Here is a 26,409-nt window from a genome sequence, read left to right as displayed (position 1 = left end):
GTCCTGGGGTCAAACTTGACCCGTTTTCAGACTTTTCTATTTCAGAAATATGGGTTTCTTTCAACCAAATTGGCCCAGAATAACTTGGATGCATGCATGTACGTTGTAGGAACCCATACAGCATTCCTCGCAGGTAAAATTAATGATTACTTTCATTAAAGTGTGGGTGTTTTTATTCAATTATAATATAAAATATAATATAGCATTTGAAAAAATGTCTGAACTTAACTATTAGTCAAAATAGTTAATCATTTCAGGGGGGTTTTGTCAACTCAAAAATTAGGTATAATGTCATTTAAATTAGTTTTTTTGACCATGAATAAAAAAGTGTCGGAAAAAGCGAATGAAACGTCAGAAAAAAAGTGCCAGATAAAGTTAAGTTTTAATTTTGACCCGGTGTTCTGACGATCTATGCTGCCTTGTCGAAAAACGCTACCGTAGCGCAAATCGATAGTAGAGTCTATCGAGTCGCGCTGCCCTATCGAAATGTGCTTCCTTATGTGTTCCCATTTCCAATTGTGCAGGCAGGCTGAATCCCATAGAGGTATAGCTCTAACAGTATTGACATCTTATGTTTATTTGAGAATATTTTGATACTCCATTATATATTTATTGAATATTTCAGTGGTAGCATATTCTGATATGACAAATATACCCTATCAAATAATGCTCCCCCAACAGAATAATTATATATTGCACCACTACTCACTCCATGTGCACTGTAAAGAGATAAGGAGCATATTTTGATATTCTATTAAATTATATTTGTTGAATATTTCAGTGGTAGCGTATTCTGATAGAAAAATATACCCTATCAAAAGGCACAATGAATAAATGATTTATTAGATATTACTCCATCAACCACAGTATCGACCACATGTCCGACCGCAAGGATGCATAGATTTATGGGCGGGGAATCAGACCACGCTTGTGGGTCGTGCGCATGCGCAGAACCGCTAAGTAGCACATTTCGATAGGTAGCATAGATCGACAGAACACCGGAAGGAAGTTCATGGTGGACGGGAACATAGATATACATACGGGAAAACAACACAAGGGTAAAGGAAAAAAAGTATCGTTCACAACCTTTGCAAGTTAATTCTACAATAGGATGAGGAATTCAAGCCCTCTCGTATAATAATCGTCTGTAGTTATTTGCAAAAGCCCTGGCCAGCCTGGGGAAGTCATTCAGGAAGTTTTGACTTACCAGCGAGGACAATGCTTTTACCATTTTTTATAAAGAACAGTCGCTTTTGTTCTCTTTCTGCACATCTGACGTTAAACGTCCAGGTGTGCAAACAAGCTGGGCGTCCTGTGAAAAAGGCACATTCCGTGTCTTGTCCTATCAGCTGTCCCAGAACAACAGACTGGGTTCACTTTAGAGCCACTCCGAGGGCACCGCCTCTCTGGTTCTGCAGCAATGGGAGGACGGCGTGTTTCCAGATTAGTCCCAAGACCACTTTACCTCTGCATCCTGGTCCTGTCCTGGCACAGTGTGGACATCTGTTCCACACCTCAGCCCCCGTGAGGGCCCCGCCTGCTCCTCTCATATGGCTGCTGCTCAAACCTTTGCAGAAGATCATGGCTATAATACTGGGCAGGTAGGAAACACACTGGAGCTCTATACATTTACATTGAGAAATGGGTTCATTGCTTTAAGGCAACAATATTTGTGTGTGTACTGTGTACTGTTTTTTTTTTTTTTTTTTTAAAGATCCCATGACACTTTTATATAGACCTTAGTGGTCCCCTAATACTGTATCTGAAGTCTCTTTTATATAGACCTTAGTGGTCCCCTAATACTGTATTTGAAGTCTCTTTTATATAGACCTTAGTGGTCCCCTAATACTGTATCTGAAGTCTCTTTTATATAGACCTTAGTGGTCCCCTAATACTGTATCTGAAGTCTCTTTTATATAGGCCTTAGTGGTCCCCTAATACTGTATCTGAAGTCTATTTTATATAGGCATTAGTGGTCCCCTAATACTGTATCTGAAGTCTCTTTTATATAGACCTTAGTGGTCCCCTAATACTGTATCTGAAGTCTCTTTTATATAGACCTTAGTGGTCCCCTAATACTGTATCTGAAGTCTCTTTTATATAGACCTTAGTGGTCCCCTAATACTGTATCTGAAGTCTCTTTTTTATAGACCTTAGTGGTCCCCTAATACTGTATCTGATGTCTCTTTCATATAGACCTTAGTGGTCCCCTAATACTGTATCTGAAGTCTCTTTTATATAGACCTTAGTGGTCCCCTAATACTGTATCTGAAGTCTCTTTTTTTATAGACCTTAGTGGTCCCCTAATACTGTATCTGATGTCTCTTTCATATAGACCTTGGTGGTCCCCTAATACTGTATCTGAAGTCTCTTTTATATAGACCTTGGTGGTCCCCTAATACTGTATCTGAAGTCTCTTTTATGTAGACCTTAGTGGTCCCCTAATACTGTATCTGAAGTCTCTTTTATGTAGACCTTAGTGGTCCCCTAATACTGTATCTGAAGTCTCTTTTATGTAGACCTTAGTGGTCCCCTAATACTGTATCTGTGTATGTATTAATTATGTATTAGTTATGAAATAACGAATAAATTACTACCAAAATAGTTGCCATGTTCCTGTTAATTAACTTTTTTCATTCAACTGGTAAAATTCCCTCTCTCATTAACATACTATGTGTACATTTACAGACTTTTATTATTTGTTTTTAGTTCTACAGTACATCATTTTTCTATTCCCCCTTGTTTTTTTATTTTATTGAATTGAATCTTTTATTTAACCACTCGCTCCTACTACACACACACACACACACACACACACACACACACACACACACATCAACATATCTTGCATACATACAGTACTTTGGTCACCATAGTTTAAATTCATTCTCAATCCTACCCTTTTTCTTTGCCGTTGCCCTGTAGTGTCAACCTTCTTTTTGACACTAACCTGTTTTTGTCTTGTCTCATCTGTTGTGTTGTTACATTAATTTGAAATCAAATTAACTTGCGAAATTGTAATCACATACATGGACTGACTGATAGTAACGATTGGCACACGAGGCTCCATCACACACAACAATCACTGATCAATCAGGTCTGCTCTTACCTCGGTCTGCTGTCACTTGAACAACATCTTTAGCTGGAAGGCCCATGCTAAAAGTTTGTACACTCGTTTGCAGCAGCGATGATATTTTTTACGCAGACTCGGGTGTATATGGGGTGGATCAGAGGATTATATGAGCAGTCTGTTCTCAGGTAAGCACAGAGAATATTGTCTGATCCATTTCATATGCTCCATACTGAGTATGAGCTCTTACCCTCTGGCAGTGGATATAGAGTACCCCAATGTAAACTCAACCGTTTTAAAAATTTATTTGAGCCTACTGCAATAAAAGTCTTAAATAATGTTGCTTGAAGCTGCAGGGGTTGTGTAATAACTTCATGGTATGATGCGAGGAGTTGTGTAATAACTTCATGGTGTGATGCGAGGGGTTGTGTCATAACTTCATGGTATGATGCGAGGGGTTGTGTAATAAATTCATGGTATGATGCAAGGAGCTGTGTAATAACTTCATGGTATGATGCGAGGAGTTGTGTAATAACTTCATGGTATGATGCGAGGAGTTGTGTAATAACTTCATGGTGTGATGCGAGGGGTTGTGTCATAACTTTGTGGTATGATGCAAGGAGTTGTGTAATAACTTCATGGTATGATGCGAGGGGTTGTGTAATAACTTCATGGTATGATGCAAGGAGTTGTGTAATAACTTCATGGTATGATGCTATGGGTTGTGTAATAACTTCATGGTATGATGTGAGGGGTTGTGTAATAACTTCATGGTATGATGCGAGGGGTTGTGTCATAACTTCATGGTATGATGCGAGGGGTTGTGTAATAAATTCATGGTATGATGCAAGGAGTTGTGTAATAACTTCATGGTATGATGCGAGGAGTTGTGTAATAACTTCATGGTATGATGCGAGGAGTTGTGTAATAACTTCATGGTGTGATGCGAGGGGTTGTGTCATAACTTTGTGGTATGATGCAAGGAGTTGTGTAATAACTTCATGGTATGATGCGAGGGGTTGTGTAATAACTTCATGGTATGATGCAAGGAGTTGTGTAATAACTTCATGGTATGATGCTATGGGTTGTGTAATAACTTCATGGTATGATGCGAGGGGTTGTGTAATAACTTCATGGTATGATGCGAGGGGTTGTGTAATAACTTCATGGTATGATGCGAGGGGTTGTGTAATATGTTGCTTGTTCTTATTACTGGTTGTGTAATATGTGTAATTTGTGGTTGTGATGTGCTTCAGCTCATGTCATGTATGCAGCATTTGAGTCCCAGACCAGTTTCCTCACGGGGACAATAAAACATATTGTATCCTATCATACTATCAGTGAGGCATCATTCATTTATTTGGTGCTATTTTGGGTCAGAATTTAGAAACATTTTCAGCCCCCCCATCATGGAACTCTTTGCAGAGAGTTGCTTTATTTAGTCACTATTCCAAAAAGTGTTGGCCTACTTGTCTACTTTAATGTTGGACTGTTTCCTGTGGGAAAACACACATACAGTAATTACTTCAACATTTTGTGCATATACTATGTTGTTAACATATTTTGTGAATGTTTTGATGCTATCTTTTGGCAAGACCTACTTTGAGATCTCAGTGGTTCTTGCATTTTCTATTAAATTACAAACATGCATATTTATCCAGACATGAAATAAGGTTTAAATTATTCTTTTCTTTTTGTGCTTTACCACTGTAGGGCAGTATATGATTTTAAATGTACTGCATGAGGCTGCAAGCTACATAACCTGGTATCACAGACCTTGTGTGGCCTTCCTCTGTGCACAGGAGTATAAGGAAGTGGTGGGTGGCTCTGCCAGCCAACCGCCGGCAGCTCCTGCGCGAATGGGTCCGGCAGCGTCGCTGGCATCTGGCAGCGGGGGCAGGCGTTGCTATGGTGATTGTAGCCCTTTTTCTCCTGACCCACCTGGATGAGTCCCCAGTGACGGGACGGACCCGCCTCCTGTTGTTCAGCAGAGAGAACTACATGGAGCTGGCAGCTATGACCTCAGAGGCGGTGAGAGACGTGTGTGTGTTTGTGTTTCTTTTAACAAGATTCATAGAGATGCAAACAGTGATGACAGGTCATATGATATTTAGTAAAAGGAGGAATGAGGGAGAAAATTCAATATGAGGAGCAATTAAACAAAATTATTCCTGCGGTGACCTCTAGCTCACTCGTTAGATGGCATGTGGCCTCTTGCTGCGTGTCTTCCCCCCTTTTCTGTCATTCTTCAGCTGATCTCATAAAAAAATGTATTATTCCTAAAATGCTAAGTGTGTGTTTCAGTACATGGAGGAGTTTGCAGAGCTGTTGGTTCCAGTCACTGACCCTCGCCACCAGGTGGTGGAGCAGGTGGTGCAGCACCTGGCACAAAGAAACAAGGACATCCCTGAAGTGTCTGAAGTCACCTGGAGCATCCACGTGGTGCAAAGTCCCGACGTCAATGCCTTTGTCCTACCGGTAAGCGGAGAAAAAAAATAGTCAGATGTTTCTTACATGTCATATTATCATGTTAAATTCATATGTGAGGATTTTTTTTTTTTTATACACACAAAGAATATCTTCAAACACCATTTGGCTCAGACTTGGATTGTACTTTCCCTTACGTAGAACGGGAAAGTGTTCATTTTTACGGGGATGCTGGACGCTGTGGCGGATGTTCACCAGCTCACCATCGTCCTGGGACACGAGATGGCTCATGCTTTATTGGGACACTCGGTAAGTACATAACCCTCTGCAGACTGGGTTTGTAATTATAGCATTGTTTCTACCCCTGATTATATTACCATATACTGTATCATCATATTATTTACTGTAGGACTTGACATTAGAGGCAATCACTTTTTTTATTTATTTTTTGAACGACAATATCCATTCATGAGTTTGCTTTTATGATCTTAAAACACTTGGCGACTTGCAGCCTTGTCATATTCGGCGTGTGTTCTTTTCAGTGAACTTCACTGGCCAAAATGGCTGCCACAGTCACTGTATTTCATGGGCCTCACCTCCTTACATCGTGGGCAGTGGGGATAAATATGTACTACAGACAGATACTCATATCAAAGAGCTGCGTTAATGGCAGGGGTGAATGAGTCATTGCGTTACCAAAAGTGATGTCTGGAAGTTGCTTATTTATTATGAACAGCAGTCCAAAAAAAAGATCATTCAACACTTAGTTTATATGCAAACTACTTTATATGAAACTTTTGAACACTAATGCTTTAAATGTACTGGGGATTTTGTATGTCTACATTTTACCTTTGGTATGTCCTTTTGGGATACAGGTTTCTACTACACCCTAATATGTTTATTTGTTTTTTTAAATATTTAGCACAGTGGCAACAGGCAGTTGTATGCAGAGCTGTATAGTAACGAAGTAGAACTACTTCACTACTGTACTTAAGTACTAAAAAGCTGTATCTGTACTCTACTGGAGTATTATTTTTTTCTCCTACTTCCACTTTTACTTGACTACATATTTTCGATAAGTTTAATACTTTTACTCCAATACATTTTGTATGTGCTGCATCGTTACTCGTTACTGGTGTGAATGCCTCATGCTACGGAGACTGTGTAGTTACGTTAGTTACGTAAGAAATCCCGAGATTGCGTCGTGTTTCTTTTCATTAGCCTACAGTTGCCCGTTCAGAAGTCAGAGATGATGTAAGTTTGTACTCTTTCTATTTAGTTATTGTTGCAGGAGATTAATCTAGTCCTGAGTTGTTTCAGTCTGCAATGAGTACTGAATGTTAACCGTTTGACCCTGTGATGCTGATCTGATCAGAATGATCTGATTTTGCTAGCTTGCTAACTTTCCTGCATAGATATAAACAGACTTTCCTGTACATCACAAATTTTATTTCAGTATTTGTTAATAAGTGATTAATAATCCACTGTTATTTCAGATAATAGTAGTTATAACAGCTGTGACATTAATGTACCTTTTGGGGTTTATTTCAGAAACTTCCTTCATATCCAGCAATGTACAGCTTGTCTTAATACCAAGTAAAAAGTTGAACTCCAACAATATCATATACAAAATTTGACTGCTTTCTTTAATAACTACATAACACAATACTTGTACTTTTACTTTTAGTACTTGAGTAGTACATTTTAAAACTACTTGCAATACTTAAGTACAAAAATGATGAATACTTTAGTACTTCCACTTAAGTGGGGTGCTTGAAGAGCACTTCACCTTCTACTCAAGTCAGTTTTTTGATAGAGCACTTTTACTTTTACTCAAGTATGGGTCTCTAGTACTTTATACACCTCTGGTTGTATGAGAGAGTCTATAGAACTATTTAGATGGCACAAAAGGACACAGCACTCCAGAGTTTGATACAGAAAACATGGAGACCTGTTTAGCGCTGTTGGAGAATGATGTGCTGCAGTGTACAAAAGCCTGTGTGCAGTATGCTGACATTTGAGAGGCTCAGCTGGTGGCAGCAGACCTTGCTTTGCATGAAGATGAGTCACTGAAAACACTTCTAGTGCAAGAACAAAGTTTAGTCATTTAAAAGCCCTTGGCACACGGTAGAAGTTAACAGCTGGCAGTCTTCCAGGTTTCTCCCACCCAAGGTTATAAAATAAGTCTGTGGATCTCCTATAGGTATGTGCATTATACACTGAGATCTCCTGACTATTCATCATCAGCCCACCCCCCCCACCCCATCTCAGAAGTACCGTAATGACTGAAGTGGCACCAGTTGCAGTGTTGTTGCATCAGCCGGTGATAAAGACTCACTGACAATCACTTCCAAACACTCACTAATCCTGTCTGTGCTATGACGACCAAAGTCCTGTCGACCCAGGCTACTGTCATGCTTTATTCATTCTCCACAGATGGCTGTTTTGACTCTGGCAAAAAAAAAATAAAAAAGTGTCTAATGAAGTTGTGGGTATTTCAAGACTTAAAACGTCCCCAGAGGAAATGCTTGAAGGAGATTTTAATTAGATGAAGGGAATGAGCATCGATGGGCTTGGTATTACCGAGTAGGTGTGCTCTATTGGATTGGCTGTTAAAACCTCTAAATCTGTTACAGCGTAAAAGTTCCACTAAAATAGATGGGAACAATCAATATGTTCCAGCGGCCTTGTTCACCTTCCAAAAACTTTGTACCTCTATTATTCTCTCCTTATCCCATTCTTGTCTCTTTTTTTTTTTTTTTTACCCTACTCATTTACTTTCTACATTCCTTCCTTGTCTCCTCTGTCACCTCCTCCTTGACATCCATGTCTTCTCTGCTCTCCACCCCCAGGCAGAACAGGCCAGTCTGTCTCATGTCGTGGACCTCCTGTCCCTTATTCTGCTGACAGCCATCTGGGCCGTGTGTCCTCGAGACAGCCTGGCTCTGCTGGGACAGTGGGTACAGGGCAAGCTTTCCCAGGTGAGACCTATTCCAGACTGATGCACCGTATAACACACTTTCCTGGTTGTCATTTAGTTGAAGAAACACACACAATGTTCACTAAACAGGCAACACTTTTACTATATGTTCTTGTAGTGCCATTGTGATTGTAGATCTGTCTGAAGTCTTAAGAAATTAGAGTACTGAAATAGACTTGGACTGTTGATAAGGGAAATGTGAAAAAGTGTATGAATGTTAGTTTGTATAACCTCATATGGATCATTCGTCTGTCCCTTAGTTGATGTTCAGCCGTCCCTTCAGTAGGAAACTGGAAGCAGAGGCTGATCAAGTTGGATTGCAGTTGGCTGCGAAGGTATCATCATCACCTGTTTTTTATAACTTAAATGGAAAAGAAATTCTGTTCACTCATCACTAGGAGTAATAGGCATATTGTTTTTGGTCTGTTTCAGTTTGTTTTAGGTGTGTTTTCAGTCTGTTTTTGGACTGTATTTAGTCTGTTTTTGGCCAGGTTTCAGTCTGAGTTTGGACTGTTTTCAGCGTGTGCCTTTTTCAGACATTATTATCAAAGGGTTATCTTGGCTTGGGCTTTCGACATTACATTTTTAACAGAAAGCTATTGAGTTGCATTATGCAAACTGTAGGATTAAGCATTTTCGGAGCTTGACCCATGCAAGTGACTAAAAGTTGGCCGTTGTTTTTTCAGTTCCCTAACTTTATGGAAGTAATACTAAATTGCGTACCCCTTTGACATAATATGGCACTACTAAAGACCATTGGTGCATTTTGGGAGTCATGATTAAGAAATAGTTTAAACCTTTTTACTCTTAGTAGCAGGGATGTGCACAGGTACGGGTTATTGTTGCCCGGGCAACTGCCCGTTTGCCCTGATTGGCTTAGCTGCACCTCTAGTGAAAGAGCCTAAATAAACTTTTCTTTAAGTTGGAGTAGGCTAATAACTCATTAAAACAAATGTTTAATTAATAATAAACACACAGTTAATTACGTCTGTGCTGTGTATAGCATTGTGAATTAGTTGCCTTTTTTTCGGGATAAGAGCAATAGCTAACGTCCCTCCTTAGTAGGGTAATCAGTGTTTTAACATTGCAAAATCATACTCCTGTAATGTAGCTGTTGCTGTCAGACCTTGTAATCTGTCTGCAGGGCACTAGGGGGCACTGTTGTCAAACTAAACTTAGATTATTCATCAGTAAGGATTTTCACCTCAGCACAAGATGTGTGTGTGTGTGTGTGTGTGTGTGTGTGTGTGTGTGTGTGTGTGTGTGTGTGTGTGTGTGTGTGTGTGTGTGTGTGTGTGTGTGTGTGTGTGTGTGTGTGTGTGTGTGTGTGTGTGTGTGTGTGTGTGTGTGTGTGTGTGTGTCCTTCCCAGGCGTGTGCAGATGTGCGAGCAGGGCCTGTATTCTGGCAGCAAATGGAAGTCAGAGACCAGCTGACAGGAGAGCCCACCTTCCCCGAGTGGCTGTCCACACACCCGTCACACAGAAACAGATTTGCTCAGCTGGACCGCCTCATACCACAGGTACAGACACACACTAACAAGATCCCCTGCTCCGTTCAAATAACAGCAGGGATAACGTTATTTCTTTTACCACAAATATATAAGTAAACACATTTGTGCTGCTCTAATTCATGCGTTTGTCTTAAGTAAAAGACTCTTTGATCCCTGTGTGAGGAGAGAGCCCTCCACCTGTCTGTTGTGCAGGAGAAATAGTGTAGCTTTAGGAGCTGTTGGAAGGAGTCTTAATGGAACTAATGAAGCGTCTGGAGAGCTGTATAACCACCTGCAGACATGTGGCAAGGAGGGCAGAGAGGAAGAAGAGACTCAGGGAGGAGAGGAAAAGATGCAAGGTTTTAGGAAGATGGGAAAAACATTTTTGCCACACAGGGCCCTGGATGCCTGCTTAACTAAATGTCTTTGAGGCTTTGAGTTCAGGACTTGAAAAAAAAACCAACCCCACGGTAGCAGCTCCATCTCACAGGCTCACACACTGTGCTGGCACTGTGGCGAGACAATCAATGGTGTCTTAAGGCTAGAAGGAAATCAACAAGCGGTTAGGACAGCAACTTCTTTCTTCTATGCGTCAGCATTCACAGTCATTATGTTTTGTGTGTGTGTGTGTGTGTGTGTGTGTGTGTGTGTGTGTGTGTTTATGTCAGAGAGAGAGAGAGACAATGTATTAGGCAGAGGGAAGTGTAACCTTGAGCGTGAGATGGACTGTTGATAGACCGTCAGATGCTCCAAGCACGAAAGATGAACAGATGGGTAAACCACTAATTGTCCATCAGGTGCCAGTGTTGTGTGTGTGTGTGTGTGTGTGTGTGTGTGTGTGTGTGTGTGTGTGTGTGTACATGTTCTATGTGTGAGTGTGTGTTTGTTTATATGTTTGTGTGTCATATCATATCCCTGTGTGGTAGATTGACCTCTAGCAGCAGTCGTTGTCAAGGCCAGGCTGCAGCCACAGGCAGTGAAGTGATGAAGACTGTTGTTTTGGGGATTCATCAGCTGTGTGTGTGTGTGTGTGTGTGTGTGTGTGTGTGTGTGTGTGTGTGTGTGTGTGTGTGTGTGTGTGTGTGTGTGTGTGTGTGTGTGTGTGTGTGTGTGTGTGTGTGTGTGTGTGTGTGTGTGTGTGTGGGAAAATACGAGCCAGCATGGCAGCACATATGAGCCAGTTAACAACTGAGCTCAGTCGCGTGAAAGTGGTGCATAATGTGATGTTTTTAACCTTGCGAGAGGGGACAGCATCAAGCTACTTAACCCCTAGTCTTGTGCAGGCACTCCGCCTCCACTAGTGCGCTCATCATCCTTAAGCAAAGCGCATTGAGTCCACTGGTGGTATGAGAGGGAGAGCCTGTTGAGTGGAAGCCAAGTGCATGTATGTATGAGTCTTGTAGTGGATTCTAAGTGAAAGATTAATGAGAGTTTGGTGTGTGTGAGACAGACAGAGAGAATGTCTCTAAGGCTACGTTCACACTGCAAGTCTTAATGCTTAATTTGGAATCTTTGCTCAGATCTGATTTTTTGTTTGGCTGTTACATTACCTTTTAGAATGTAGCCTATATCAGACTCCAGTGTGAACTCTTTGCGGTTTCGAAGTGACCCGCATGTGCAAAAGAACAATAACAATGACATCAGACACAGCACGCTGTTGCACTAAAGTTAAGGAGGTTATGGAGGAAGTAAGCATTTTCGCTTTTATTTCAAAATGTTTGTGTAATGGCAGCCGTAACATTAATGAGCAGGTGCTGAGGACCGCTTCGGTTATTGGAATCATTCGCTTCTTTAAATTTAGCTTTAAGGCTCTTCACCTTCCTTTGACACTGCAGCCACCACGTTCTCCTGTGTCCCCGTTCTTCCATTTCGTTTGCTATTTTTTCAAAAACGGAGCGATTACGGTATGATCCTTCTAGTTTTGATTGAATTGAGGTATCTCTCCATACACTACTTAGGTCTAACACCTCACTCTCCCTCCATTGACTTGCTCCATCACTGTTCTCCATTTTGTAGGCCTAGTCAAGTTTTTAATTGTACTGTCTGTGTCTAGGGCTTACTCCCAATGGTCTAAGTCTGATTTGAAAAAATCTGACCTGTTCACTTGACCCGACCAGATTTGGGCCACTTTTGCCTGCGGTCTGAACGTAGCCTAACTGCTGGGAAGTGCTTGTAGTTACTTCCTACCAGCTCTGTTTATCTAACCTGTATGGGATTGATTTAAAGAAGAGAGGTTGCATCTTTAGCCATATTGTTAATTCCTCTTTGGAAGTATGGATAACATTGTCCGTCTCTCGGTCAGTCCACCACTTTGGTCCAGACTGAAATATCTCAACAACTACTGGCCAGATTTAGATGTCATTTTGTACAGGTGTTCATGTTACCCAGTTGATGAATCCTACTGACTTAGCGCCATCATCAGGTCAGAAGTTCAGTTTGTCCTATACTTTGGTTTATGACCAAATACCTGCAAAACTAATGGCATTCCCACCATCATCAGCTGTAGTTTGTATTTAGTGCAAATTGACAAATGTGAGCATGTTAACAAGTTAAACTAAGATGTGTTAGCATTTAGCCTAAAGCATCTCCGCTGTGCTTTAGTTACGTACAGCCTCACAGAGCTACTACAGTGGTATGAATAGACTCTTGTTGATTCTTCCTGTGCTGTCCCATTTTGTTTCTGTGTCTTTAGCTTTGTGCATCAGTTTATCTTTGTCGTGTTCGTTTGTCTTTGTTACTTCACATTCTCCTCTCCTTCTTCTTGTCATATTCATTTCAGTTCACAGCGGTGTTTTGATGAAAAGTCTTATCTACCAATCACAAAAAAAAGGACAAGTAACTGATTTCTTTCTCTACTACACTGCAAACAGAAACAACAAATGGCTCACCGCTGCACAAACAAAGGCATTTATTACAAGGCTTATCATATCCATCTTTGGACTTGTTAATGAACTTCTTGTCTGAAGTTAGGATTAGTCAGTACATATTTACCTATGAGTGTGGCTTAATGTCTGTTTCTTCATTGTATCTGTCCAGGCTCTGGAGTTGAGGGAGAGCTGCGTCTGCCCTGCTCTACCTCCTATTGACCCTCGTGTCGTCTTCTCCAAGAGCGTCCGTGTGTTGCTGGAAAACGCTAAGCACCAGGAGAGAGAAGGGCCAGAAGGGGCACGCGAGCCCCGCCTGCCCCACAGCCCGGTTTCACTCCCCACTGGATTGTCCACGGCTCTGCTTACCCAGTCTGCCCTCCTTCATTACCCAAATGTGGATCAAGAAATTAAAGGCCCCGTCCCTTCCGTAGCTTCAGCGTTAGCGGTAACAGCCTCTGTCCCTGCTCCTGCCGAGGGGGAGGGACCCCACCCTATGGTGCAGAGCATCAGCTGACAGTGGTGTTTAAATCCAGACTAACTGGCTTTTTTGGATGAGTGAATGAGTCAGTGATTATGTTGGTCAGCTAGCATATCCATCAACCATTTTCTGCTGCTAAATGTTTGATGGACAGGTGGTAAAGTGGTAAAGTTTCCTCCTACCATTGCAGAGACCTAGGGTTAGTCCTTTTCTCTGCACCAAAGACTCCTTCTGTTTGCCAGCACAATGGAGGGTGGAGCTGGGGATGGTACTGTGAAAACAATTGGCTTTGGAGAAAATTAGTGGAAAAAGTCAGCAAAAAAATAGACTGTATGATCTATATTAACTATAACTGAATTCAAGACCCCTCCTAACCTTTCCCTCTACCGCAACACCCTGCTGACTGAGCTTCACATTCAGTTATTCATGCCTAGTAACTACATAGATGCCACATTAATTAAATAACCTCGAACAGGAAAATGCCAAATGAATCTTAGTGAAGCTTCCATACATTGCCAGATTAATATGTGCATTATTCATCGACACATGGCAACAGAGTAAGCACTTTGTGTGTGCATGTTGGAGGCTTCGTGCATGGCAGGCAGAGGACATCTACATTTTAATTATGACTGCTACATTTTCATGCCCCACACACAGCACTTTATGCATTTTCTACCATGAGGGACTTAATGGTGTAAATTTATGCCGGGTTGTACGCAGGTTTTTAAAACACAGCCTTCTGCACAGGAATGCCAATATCCACCGTCAAGCTTCGAGAAATCTTCCATGGGATTTTGTAAAATCTTATTTAACAAGGCAAGTTGACTGAGAAAACATTCTTATTTACAACAACAGCCTGCGGGAGCAGGCGCACAATAAAGAGGAGGGAACAGTTATGGTTCATATCTTGGTAATTGTGTGTGTGTGTGTGTGTGTGTGCGTGTGTGTGTGTGTGTGTCACAAAGTAGCACACTTGGTTAAACTGTGAAATCAAGAAAGAATTGTGTTTTCATATGGGATAAATAATTTGTTGTGTCATTGAAATTTAGGTTCAGGGTCTGTATCGGCTTACATATCAGACAACAGCTTACTTGTGCTGTGAAAGCTTTGTTTTACAACAACTGTCTGTATATTATAATAATTGGCCAGTGATAGGGTTTCCACAGAAATGTGCAATAAAAAGCCAAGGGAATATTGTTTTTTGCATATCAATAACTCAGCAACAGGAACGTGCTCTGTTTCCAAGTGGCAAGCAAAAAAATAAAAAGCTTGAAAAGAAAAATGCTTTATTTTGGCTTTTATTTTTTTACCCCCACTGCAAGATCCACTGAAATTCAAATTGATCAGGAATTTACATTTATCTACAGCAGGAATGAGGATTATGGAAACAATGTAATCTGTACTGTGAGTGTTTTAATGTGTAAGAGTAAGAGGAAATGATCAGCGTGTGACATTGCATAAGAACATGAAACCCCTCCCATTCTCACACCAACCAATTAGACAGTGGGTAAAAGATGAGAGCTGTAGACTGAGTTGTAGATTTCTTTGTGTGTGTGTGTGTGTGTGTGTTGGCGGCAGCGGCAGCAGTTACTTATTGATGCCAGGCTCCTGGGGAAACTCATGACCTCTCACAGCTCATCAGACAGACGTACAGTTTGGAAATCTCATAGACAAGATAACACCAAGCCAGTCGTAATCAAATGAAAGCTACTACAATTCCCATCAGTCAGTTTCACCGCAGTGCTTTTGTAATGCCTGCCGACTGTTCCAAGTTCTTGCTTCTTAAATTCTAGATACATCTTGTCATCTTGTGATAACTCTGTATTAAAGACAATTGGAGCAACATCCAAGTTCCCTTTTGAAGCATGGAACTCCGTGTTTCTGCTGCCGGAGACGTAAGCGTAGACTGAAAGCTCAGATGTCTCAAGGTGTTGCTCTTCCCGGTCACACACACTTGACCTTCACGTTCAGGATTTATGGATCCACATCTCTCTCTCATTCATCCGAATGGAGACTTCCCATTTCTTGGCCACATTGCTGTGTGCACGCTGAAGCATCTGGATGCATCTCTCTCACCACTCGGAGAGAAATTGGAACATGAGCAGGCAACAGATGACACTCACACCCAGAGGTAATTGTAATGAGTGTGATACAATAGACACAGTGCGCCGAGTAATTGTAACCTACTGCTGGAGTCTAAACATTACTGCGACAGAGGGCTTAATCAAAGAAAACAAAGAGACATCAGAGGCCAAAGGGATTGGAAAGACAGAAATGGAAAGTATACAAAGTGGAAGCATGGGGATTGACAGGAGAAAAGAAAATATTTAAGGTATGTAAAAGAGAATCTTTTTTGTGTGTTATTTACATTTAAATCAAACATTAGATTTTTTGAACATATTTTTACTGAAATACTGGATGGGACTATTCTATGTAGTTTCTCAGTGTTCACATACGTAGCCTTGGGCAGATCTGTTCACCAAAGTGAGTTAGAAATCAGGTGCCTTATGTCTGCAAATCCACCTCAAGTCTTACATTGTTGTGTGTTTGTATATTCTTCCACCCACTAGAGACATCACAGACTGTTTCTGAGACCTCTGACAAACTGCTTGCAGGTATTTTTAAGGTATTGACAAGCAGAGAAGCGTTGAAAAGTAGAAGAAGAACAAGAAAAGGTAGCACACCCACAACAGAGAAAGCTGAATGCATGATAGACGGCAAACTCAAGATGCTGTTTCCCAACAAATACATTCCCAGAGAGAGTCAGGGCAGCGAGAGAGCAACCCAACACATCTGCTGTGTAGGTAGCTGAATGATGTCCCAGAATGCAGTCTGGCTGCCCTCTGACCTCCCTGTGGAGTGTTGCTCGAAGTGGCTCATCCACAGTCCCATTTCTTGGATCCACCCCGACACACATGCAGCAGCTGCTGCGGCAGCGTGTAGAGGGAACATAGTGATGGAAGTGTGTGCGTGTGCGTCTGTGCGTGTGTGTGTGTGAGGTAAAAGTTGCTGTGTCCTTCCGCTGTGCATTAATTATACATGTGGCATGTGGGTGTCTGATTGAAATGAATATTTTACTGCTTTTAATCACTGCCATTGCCAGAGTGATGGAGCATCTGGCTGCGTTACCTGGGTAATTAAAGATGCTGTCTCACACATGCACACATGCAAGTCTCAGAGGTTGTGTCTGCAGTATGAGACGGAAGTACTCCAGAGGCTTACTAATGAGTAAAATTAGATTTGAAATGTTTTGAAGCAATGGGGCCCATGAAAAATAAATAAAGATTGCTTTTTGTCTCATTTTGATTAGCAAAAAGCTTTTCATACAGGCCAGGGGACAATGGAAAATCTCTTTGAGCTGATGTGGGATTAGTGTTGGGCAGAGGTAGCCTTAGCTGCACTTAAATCTTTATTTCTGTTGTCATTTTGAGTCATAACTGTAACATTTAAAGATATATAGTTAGGGGCAGCCTCTAGCTCACCCAGTTAGAGAGCATTTTGCCCCATGTTGGCTGAGTCCTGCAGCAGCGTGGGTTCAAATCCGGCCTGTTGCCCTTTGCTGCGTGTCATCCCCTATCTCTCTCTCTCCCCCTTTCATGTCTATCCACTGTCACTGTATATAATAAAGGGAAAAGACCCCAAAAAAATAATCTTTAAAAAAAAAGATATATAGTTAAACACAATGGTGGTCCAACCTATCTGATATTCTGCTGTGCTCATTTTATGTACTCTGTTGCTTTGCTAGCGTCTTTGATAAACCAAATCTAGAGTTACAAACAGCAGCATCTCACCGCCAGTGGGACTGACTGCTAGTTTAGACTGACTGCTAGTTTGGACGGTGTCATTTTCTCAAGTCTGTGGCCCAACAGGTAAATTAGGTCTCCAACCTAATGTTAATGAAAGTGTGTTGAAATATGAAAGCACCAAACATGCATTTTAGCTAAATGAGATGAGAGGTTGTTGCTCGTCCCCGTTAGCTCAGCGCCTTTGAATTGCATGTACAGGAGGCAGGGGGTTTCTACCCAAAAGTTATTGTAAAGAAACAACGCAATTGGTTCTGTAGTGTGAGCTAAGTAAACTGATAACACAGTGCTTTTTTTCTCCGCACCTTGTGCAGCTTTAATTTGAGCTAACATGTGAGCTTATCGCAGAGAATAAAAAAAAAAGAATTAAAACAACCATAAATGGAAATTGATCTCCACTTTCTAGTTAAAGATGATTTATAAATCTGGTATTTTTAACATGGTCTTAGGTCAGTGGAACTGTGTGTGTCTGTTGTGTGAACCGCAGGGAAGGAACTGTCTGGCATGGGGTCATCGAGGCTATCTTGGTATTCTCTTTCAACACACAATACAGGTCTTCCTCTAATGGCTCCTCATGTCTGTCTTATCATCTCGATCTGTGCGTGTGAGCGTGTGTGTGTGTGTGTGTGTGTGTTCATGGTTGAACTGGTAGAGATTTTTTCATAGTCTGGCTGCTCTGATGCCATTAGAGATTAGGATGTTAACACAGTCCCTCATCTGACTGCATCGATCCCAACCCTTGCCGTGGAATCACATTAATACTAACAACGTCAGGTACAAGCTTTGTAGCTCTCTTTACCCCTCTCGCTCTTTTTACATCTGCTTCTCTGTCAGTGTTGATTTGAATTTGAATAACCAGCGTTCTTCTCCATCTTTCAATAGGCAGAGGGTGCAATCTAATGAAGGGAAAGAGGGAATGAAGATTGCAGAAGCAGAGGGGGACTATAGAGGATGTGGAAATAAGATGAAATGAAATTGTTCAAATCAGTCTTCCTCAGCTGCTTTGACACTGGTAGCTTTCAGTGTTTGAGCGCTTACATCAAGTCACAACTGAGGTAAGCGTATTAGGATAGTGAACAAGTTCTTTTGAAATATGTTAGGTCCATATGTGCTTGTGTTATGTTGTGAATGTGAAAATGAACTGCTAGCTACTCTGTCAGCTCTAGCCACTGAAAAGAAATAAGCAGAGAAATCAGGCCAATTACAAAAGCTGGTCAGTCTGACATCATACTGCCTGAGGTCATTACTATTCATTAGCTCGCCCAGTTGGGCTGGGTAAAGGATTCTGACAGCCAGGCTCTCATTGGCGAGCTGTTAGCCAATCAGATTCAAACAGCTTAGCTTGTTGAATATTAATGAGAACTGGCAGAAATCGAGCTAAGTCTTCCTGTAGGCTTTCTGTACCACGCTAGAATGGCTTGAAACAAGGTAACCAAGGCATTTTTTCCACAAAAAATGTTACAGAGTCCATGGTAGAACTTCAGACATTACCACAAAGTCATGAAATATGTGTGGCAGGGCACCTTTAAGAGCAGGTGGTGACAAAGTCAGATTAAAGATGGTTTATGACAATGAAATATCAAAATTGACACAAAATTAAAGTTTAAACGTTAAGTGTAGGATTCCACATTTGCCACATTGCATTTTACAATTTGTTTAAACCCCTTTTAGAACATTTGGTTGGTCACCCATGAGTTAAGAAATGTATGTTCTCCTGGCGTAGACAAAACAAAAACTAACACAGACCTTTTTTACCCCTCTCTGTGTCCTTGAGTGCAGCAGTGCATTATAGTCTTCCTCTCACCTCCTCTGTGGTCCCTGTGAATCCAACAAGATAACATGGGAGAGAAGAATTCACACCAAAACGCTGTCAATGTCAGCTGTGTTCAACAAACTGTGACGGACCTGGTTGAACAGTCAGACCAAGAGTAGGCTACTGTACAACTGGCACAGTAGGTGTGTTTTGATGACTTCCACTTTAGAAGAGCACCTTCAACAATGATGTTATCCACACCTCTTAATTAGCTTATGAATATGATTTCATTCATGTATATAGGCTACTGTATAGCAGTGTTCACAGAGCAGCCAACTCTGATGTTTTAACATTTTGGAGCCTTTCATCAGCTCGTGAAAGCACCATATCCTAAATAGCCAACACTGTGGTCTGCAATGAGAGAAATAGTTTCTTCCCACATTAGTAGCCTCACCAATATAATGAAATGTATTTGAGATAATGCAAGTCCACCAAAAATGTGTCTAGAGATCCTAGAGTCTATAGGTTGAGGTTCAGGAGCTTTCTGTTGGCCATTGTACATTTGTTCATGGATGGACCAGACAGTACATGCTTATTAGCAGTAATAAGCCCTGCCCTGCTCACACACACACACACACACACACACACACACACACACACACACACACACACACACACAGTGGGTTTTTTTTAAGATCATTTTTTTGGGCTTTTCCACCTTTAATGGACAGGACAGGGGAGAAAGGAGAGAGAGAGATAGAGGGGGGAAGAATGCAGGAAATCGTCACATGTCAGAGTTGAACCCTGGACCTCTGTGTCAGGGGTATAGCACAAAATTCTGGGCCCTGTAGAAAGGCATTTTCTATGGGCCCCACCCCCGCATCCACAGCTATTCATTCTTTGCTGTACATAATTTGCAGTGATGGCGATTATGAGGTGATGCCAAAAAATATAACGATAAAGGCTTTTGTTGTCCCAACTAACAGGTGCAACAGGAGGGAGGGAGATGTAATTTAAGTGGGAGGGTCGGTCCCTTTTTTATTGGTCTATAGGCCTACACACACACACACACACACACAGTCACACACACACAGTCCTCAGAGAGGAGGTCTAATCAGGCAATTATTTGGAAACACCTTTGTGCGTTCACCATCGGTGTGTGTCTTCCGACTTGGTTAGCGCAATAGTCACGTTAGTTAGTAAAAAGGCGAACAAGATGGCTCGGTTAATTGCTGAGGATGCTTCGGAAAATCGCAGTTGCAATACGTTTTCTCCACTTTTAACACGAGAGCAACAATGAGCCCACCATGGCTTTGTAACCAGTTTAAGATGATGCTTGGTCACAGGTGAGATTTATGCATTATTTTAAGTACTTTTAATAACTTTGTTTCATATTTACAAGACAAAATGCTTAGATGGATGTCTCGCTGACTTTGATACGAGCTTAGCTGTAGCTAGGTGAAAACATGCTACAAGTTCGAATATATTTGGCTAAAAGGTTCTACAAGCTAGCTATTAGCTAGTTTTTTTTAAGTTAGCTAAAACATGATACAAGTTAACTTTATTGGGCTAAAACCATAGATTGTATAAAATAAAACATGCTACAATATGTAGTTTATAATTTCTCTGGGTTAAACACACTAATTTACAAGTTTAAGTTAATGGCTAAAACATGCTAGCTATAGGTTTTAGTAGCCTATTGGTCTAGTCTCCATATTGGTCTGACTATTCCTAGTCGTGGTTACTCTAGGAAAGGGGTCTTATGCTAAGTGTGTGGGAGACTGAAGGAGAATGTATGCGTGTCTGCCTGCTTACAGCTACTTATCAGGGATATTATAGGGGATTAAGCCTGGAATAAATTACAATAATTTCACATTAATCCTTGTACATTTTGTTTCTGTTTTTAAATTTTTTTTTTATTCCAGTTTACTGCCGGGGGGAAACCAGCATAACATCAGAGGAGACCTTAGTGACAGCCATTACATGCTGTAAGCTTGGTAAGGTTAAAATAATGACTAACTTTGATAGCTCAGACTTAAAAATTGTAAAGAAAAATCCACAAGCCCTTACTAAACCAAGTAGCGATACTCATTATGCCTCAAAGTCCTACAGATCTGCCAGGAAATTAGTTCCTGTGTGTCTGTCTTATTCAAACATGCATGTATGGGTGGGGGTTGAAAACTAGCATTGAGAATCCTTATTTTTGTTCTCCCACACATCTTCTCAGTTCACCTCCCCTTCTGTGGTCCACTTAGAAAATCCCATATATCCAGTAGCCATAAATCCATCCATCCATCCTCACTCAGCTTAAGCAGTGCTGTCTGTTTGCTGTCTCGTTGTCATGGTTTCATTATGCTTCCATGCCTGCTCTGGTTTGAAGGACAAAGTGCTGATGATGGGTAGGCTTTGGAGATGGAGGGAGAGTGAAAGAGGCAAAACAATCAAGGACATCTATGTGTATATATATGATACCTTTCTTTTTATGTCACTGGTTGTTTAATGGCATCTCTTACATAAACACACAAATACAGACGCACTCACTGTGGTCTTCGATCCACATCCACAGGGTAGAAAGGCAGCTTTACGACAACACCCCCTTTGTCGTCAGATGCTTAGCCCTAGCAAGCCTTATCTTTTAACAGATCAATAACTGGGTGCTACAGCACTCCCTCTGCTCTCTATGGGATAGGCTGCAGTCCTGTTTGACTGCAACCAAACCAGATCAACCAAATCAGCTTGCACCAGGCCTGTGTTATGCTCGATGATCATGCTGCACACTGTAGCAATACAGGAAGAAAGAATTTGCTCTGAAATCGTGTGTGTGTGTGTGTGTGTGTGTGTGTGTGTGTGTGTGTGTGTGTGTGTGTGTGTGTGTGTGTGTGTGTGTGTGTGTGTGTGTGTGTGTGGCAAAGAGAGCTTAAACTCAATTCCTTCTCCACCACACACATCACCCCCTCCACTGTGTGCTTCTCCCTCACCCCTCTCTCTTATTGTAAGGTAGGCCCTTCCTTAACTTTTAAGAGTCTTTAATAAGTCCCCAGATCGTGGCTTGGCCAGTCAGGGCTTCTTTTTCAACACAGCTCTGCTTAATCTCACTCTAAAATAGAACTGCTTCTTCCACTCTCTAACTCTTAGTATGTAGGCAATCTAGCAAAGGTATATGACTGGGGATGTGCCTGCCAGTTCTATTTCTATTAGGATCAATGGGGAAGTTTTTACAGCAATAGTGAGGACATTCTTTTTTTTTTTTTTTTTTTTTTTTTAAATGAATCTATGAACTGTTGACAGCCACACCACAAATGTCAGGTGAAGTCAGAATTAGGCCATGTAGAGATTTAGACTTAATTGTCCCTCCTGCCAGTGAAATGTTTGGCCTCCTGTGTGTATTGACCAAAAGTGACTCAACCATGACACACACACACTTTGAAATGCTAAATTGGCTCTTAAAATATGCTATCCGTGCTTGGAGCTCCCAGTTTCCAAGGTCTTCATGGTGATGCTATGGTGTGTCTGTGTGTCGTACTTTAGTTTCAGTCTCTTTGGCCTACTTAGGCGTGTTGTAAGTAGCACACTGAGCAGCTTCTCCCATCCCCGTGGACTCGGGCTGAATAATTGAGTGGTGCTGAGGCCCGGGTAATAAGCTACACTGCCGCTGTAATAACCTGCTGGACAATGTGTGTCAGTGAGTGTGTGCGCTCGTGTTGCTCGTGCGAGGTAATGACTGCTATTACTCCAGGGCTTGGGAAGCAGACATGTTATGTGAGCATGTGTGTTTTTGTTTTGTCTGTATGCAGGCTACAAGAATAGCACAGATGCACAATCTGTCTTGTAATCTTGGGCTAGGGCTGGGCGATAAAACGATAACGATATGTATCGCGATAGACACATAATCAATATCAATAGAAAATGCGGTCGATAAAATGTTTGATAACTTGTTTTTCTTCATCAGAAGAAACCAGAGGTTGTGAAGCAAGTTTGGTTGCATGAACAAAGGCCCTCACTCTCTGGCAACCTAGCAATGTAGGGAGTGACACTCTAACAGCCAATCATGTAACAGTATCATGTAGGGCTGGGCGATATAGCTGAAAACTGTATCGCGATATAAGTGTTTCATATCGGTCGATATCGATAATTATTGATATTTTTTATGACCTATTTAAATAAGGACCAGGAGAAAAATATATTAAATTTAAACATTTTTATTTTAAACTTAACCTTCCTCTGATTATAATCCCCTCAGTTATAAAGCAGGAATGTCAACACAACCATGGAAAACACTAAAATAATTAAAATGTAAACATAGGTCTAAAATCACAATGAACACTTAACAATTATCTCTTAACATTAAGGTGCAAACTTAAAGAATAAGTAAGAAATGCTTCATAAAGTGTAATAAAATAGTGCAAAATGTTAAATATAATAAACCTGAGAAACTATTTTCTGCAGGTTTAGTGCTAGGTTGGTAACCTGGCTTCTGAACAGACATGTCTGCCTCCGTTATTTCTTTGTAGTGTTTAGTAAGGCGCAGATGCAGAGTACCTCTCCATGGTGGTCTGCTGCTTGTGCGGTGTAGCAGCTGCAGATGTTGTTGGACGTTGCTGGCGAATACGGCTGTGCTCCAAAGTGTGAGCGCGGCTAAGGTGGTAAAACAAGTTTGTGGTAGTACCAGTGTTGGTGGGGACGACGGTCTGACGACATTGGTCTGTCTACGGTCACGCTTATAAAATCCCCAAAAACTGCCATACTGACTTTTGTTTTATCAACAATTTCCTCGCTCGCTGCGGCACTCACTTTCCACTTATCACTCCACGCCGGTTCTGTTATTGAAGAACACGAGACAGCGATGTGGCGCAACCAAACTTGATACTGTTACATGATTGGCTGTTAGAGTGTCACTCCCTACGTCGCTAGGTTACCAGAGAGCGAGTGCCTTTGTTCATGCAACCAAACTTGCTTCACAATCTCTGGTTTCTTCTGATGAAGAAAAACAAATTATCAAACATTTTATCGACCGCATTTTCTATTGATATTGATTACGTGTCTATCGCGAGACATATCGTTATCGTTTTATCGCCCAGCCCTAGTATCATGTTTGGTTGCGCCACATTGCTGTCTCGTGTTCTTCAATAACAGAACCGGCGTGGAGTGGAAAGTGAGTGCCGCAGCGAGCGAAGAAATCGTTGAAAACAGGAAAAGTCAGTATGGCAGTTTTGGGGATTTTATAAGTCTGACCGTAGTCAGACCAATGTCGTCAGACTGTCGTCCCCACCAACACTGGTAACACCATAAACTTGTTTTACCACCTTAGCCGCGCTCACACTTTCGAGCACAGCCGTATTCGCCATCAACGTCCAACAACATCTGCAGCTGCAACACGGCACAAGCAGCAGACCACCATGGAGAGGTACTCTGCATCAGCGCCTTACTAAACACTACAAGCAGCAGACCACCATGGAGAGGTACTCTGCATCAGCGCCTTACTAAACGCTACAAAGAAATAACGGAGGCAGACATGCTGGACACTGTCCAGAAGCCAGGTTACCAACCTAGCACTAAACCTGCAGAAAATAGTTCCTTCTCAGGTTTCTTATATTTAGCTAACACTTTGCACAATTTTATGACACTTTATTAAGCATTTCTTACTTATTCTGGTAGATGTTTGCGATTGGTCGTGGTGCGCGCCGCTGGATTGGGAAACCCTGAGTTGACTGAACTAGTTGTTAACCACCGTCGTGACACCGGTTATGCAGGACCGTGGTTGTTAGGGTTAGTGAAGCCGGATAACTGAAAGAAATCCAGGGCATGATGATCTTGACTTGTAGTACAGGCCTTAGGTTAGTGACTTGTCAATATAAACACCAAGATATTTGTATGAGTGGGCCTGAGTGATGGTTTGGTTGTGGATGACCACAGGCCTGTGGTCACAGACTCCCCGAAGGTCAAACACAATCTTTTCAGTCTTAAACATTCAGAACAAGGTGGTTATCGTCGCACCAATTCACATTTGGATTTCCATAAAATAATCACATGGGTCACAGTTCTTTTTCAGCAGAGATAAAATTGCAGTGTTGTCAGAAAAATATGTATGTAGATTTTAATTGCGGTTTGTCTGATTTTTGAAAGCTTATTCTGTACAGATACATGTGGCTGATGGTGAAGTTTAGTAGTCAGACTAAATCCATTCAGAATACGTACCCTCTAAAGTTGGATCCTTCTGTTGTATATTCACATCAGCAAAAGATCCTTTATCTTCTTGAGCATAGGGTACACACGATCATCCTATACTGAAGGAAAGGAAATTCGTAATGTCGTCCCACAATTTCTTGTGGCGGCAACATTTAAAGCTACGCACCATTTGGCTGTTCACAATACAATATGCCTATCGTGCATTTTATTTTTTATTTTTTTGAGAACAGCCATCTGAAGGCAGCAGGTGCAACTGGAGTGATGTGCTGTCAAGCCACAATTCATCTGCTGGTTACATTTTGTGCCAACCCCATCTGAGGGTTGTTTATTTCTATGTTCATTTGTATAGTACTTGTGCATGCTGTCAGTTGTTAAAGTCATCTGGTCATTTTTAATTTCTTGATAAAGAACTTCCTTGGGTTATCTTTTAAAAACCTGAGTTCTGTGTGTGTGCGCATGTGAACTATCAAAACCAGGCAAGGACCAGCCAGTCAAATGCATCCTACTAATCAAAGTTGATTTCTCTCTGCAGTGTTGTGCCTCTCTTTGAATTGTAACAGGGGGAAATAACTGTTACAAACATGGCTGCAATTGAAAGACAATATTGGGTTGAATGACAAGCTGAAATTGTCACCTGTCACCAAATTGCAGGTACAATAGCTGAAAAACACCCTGCTAAATGATAAATATAATTGTAATGCAGTTCACTACAACCCAAATGAATAGCATTGTTCACAAGAGTTTGTTACTTCAAGGGTAGAAGTTGCTTTCTATCGACGATATTTTGTCTACTCCCCGTGTGTGTCCACAACTCCACTATCCCCCACCATGCACCAGTATCGCTCTACAGCTGAGTGAACCCCTCCCCTGCTGTAATCTCAACCCAACATCACTTAGATCCCCTAAATTCTTAATGCCCAGTCCTAACCTGGAAAACTTCTAACTAGAGCTGCACAATTAATCGCAATTGTATCGAAATCGCAATATGAACTAGTGCAATATCCAAATCCCAGGTGGGCGCAATATTTGTGTCAAACCATTCTAAAATAAAATATTGTGGTGCTGCAGAGACATCCTGGCCTATATATCCTATCTTACAGACTAAAGAATTTTATTTTTTTTATATATTTCTTTTAATGAGAATGATTTAAAAAAAATGATAATTCAATATCCCATCATATATATCTCAATCGCATTATCAGTCTAAATAATTGCAATTACATATTTTCCTCATATCGTGCAGCCCTACTTCAAGCCCACTCTTCGGTTTCACTCTGCATGCTCTGCTTTAATCTCTGTATTGGATGACTGACAGCTGCTTGTTTGATTAGTTGACTCTATTTAATAATTCCAAA

The 26,409-nt window shown here is 41.3% G+C and overlaps 2 protein-coding genes and 1 non-coding gene across 7 annotated transcripts in view; all 3 read left to right on the top strand.

Moving 5' to 3' along the window:
* Positions 1–231: 231 nt before the first annotated feature.
* oma1 (OMA1 zinc metallopeptidase) lies at positions 232–14,558 on the top strand. Its single transcript, XM_028588370.1, has 8 exons — positions 232–1,601; positions 4,873–5,101; positions 5,375–5,548; positions 5,699–5,806; positions 8,350–8,478; positions 8,738–8,812; positions 9,848–9,997; positions 13,004–14,558. Exons 1-8 carry the CDS (start codon positions 1,219–1,221, stop codon positions 13,346–13,348), a joined length of 1,593 nt encoding a protein of 530 aa, XP_028444171.1. The 5' UTR covers positions 232–1,218; the 3' UTR covers positions 13,349–14,558.
* Positions 6,004–6,140, top strand: LOC114562240 (small nucleolar RNA SNORA5). The gene has a single exon (XR_003693467.1). It is a non-coding gene; the product is annotated as a small nucleolar RNA SNORA5 (small nucleolar RNA).
* Positions 14,559–19,939: 5,381 nt separating the features above from the next.
* dab1a (DAB adaptor protein 1a) overlaps positions 19,940–26,409 on the top strand; it is a 308,583-nt gene continuing 302,113 nt past the window's right edge. For all 5 annotated transcript variants that reach the window (XM_028586554.1, XM_028586552.1, XM_028586550.1 and 2 more), the window contains exons 1-2: positions 19,940–20,214; positions 20,794–20,865. The gene's annotated coding sequence lies outside the window, so the exon portion shown is untranslated. The remainder of the gene's footprint in view (positions 20,215–20,793; positions 20,866–26,409) is intronic.

The sequence above is a fragment of the Perca flavescens genome, chromosome 9 (genome assembly GCF_004354835.1).
Source record: "Perca flavescens isolate YP-PL-M2 chromosome 9, PFLA_1.0, whole genome shotgun sequence".
Classification (NCBI taxonomy): domain Eukaryota; kingdom Metazoa; phylum Chordata; class Actinopteri; order Perciformes; family Percidae; genus Perca; species Perca flavescens.
Note: the sequence above shows the minus strand (reverse complement) of the source record. Positions and strands in the feature narration are given on the sequence as shown.

Excerpts from the sequence above, each read along its gene's own strand:
- oma1 (XM_028588370.1), top strand. The coding sequence starts at position 1,219 with ATGCTTTTACCATTTTTTATAAAGAACAGTCGCTTTTGTTCTCTTTCT. Across the intron at positions 8,479-8,737 it reads TACAGGGCAAGCTTTCCCAG|TTGATGTTCAGCCGTCCCTT; the intron begins GTGAGACCTATT and ends TCTGTCCCTTAG. Across the intron at positions 8,813-9,847 it reads GATTGCAGTTGGCTGCGAAG|GCGTGTGCAGATGTGCGAGC; the intron begins GTATCATCATCA and ends TGTCCTTCCCAG.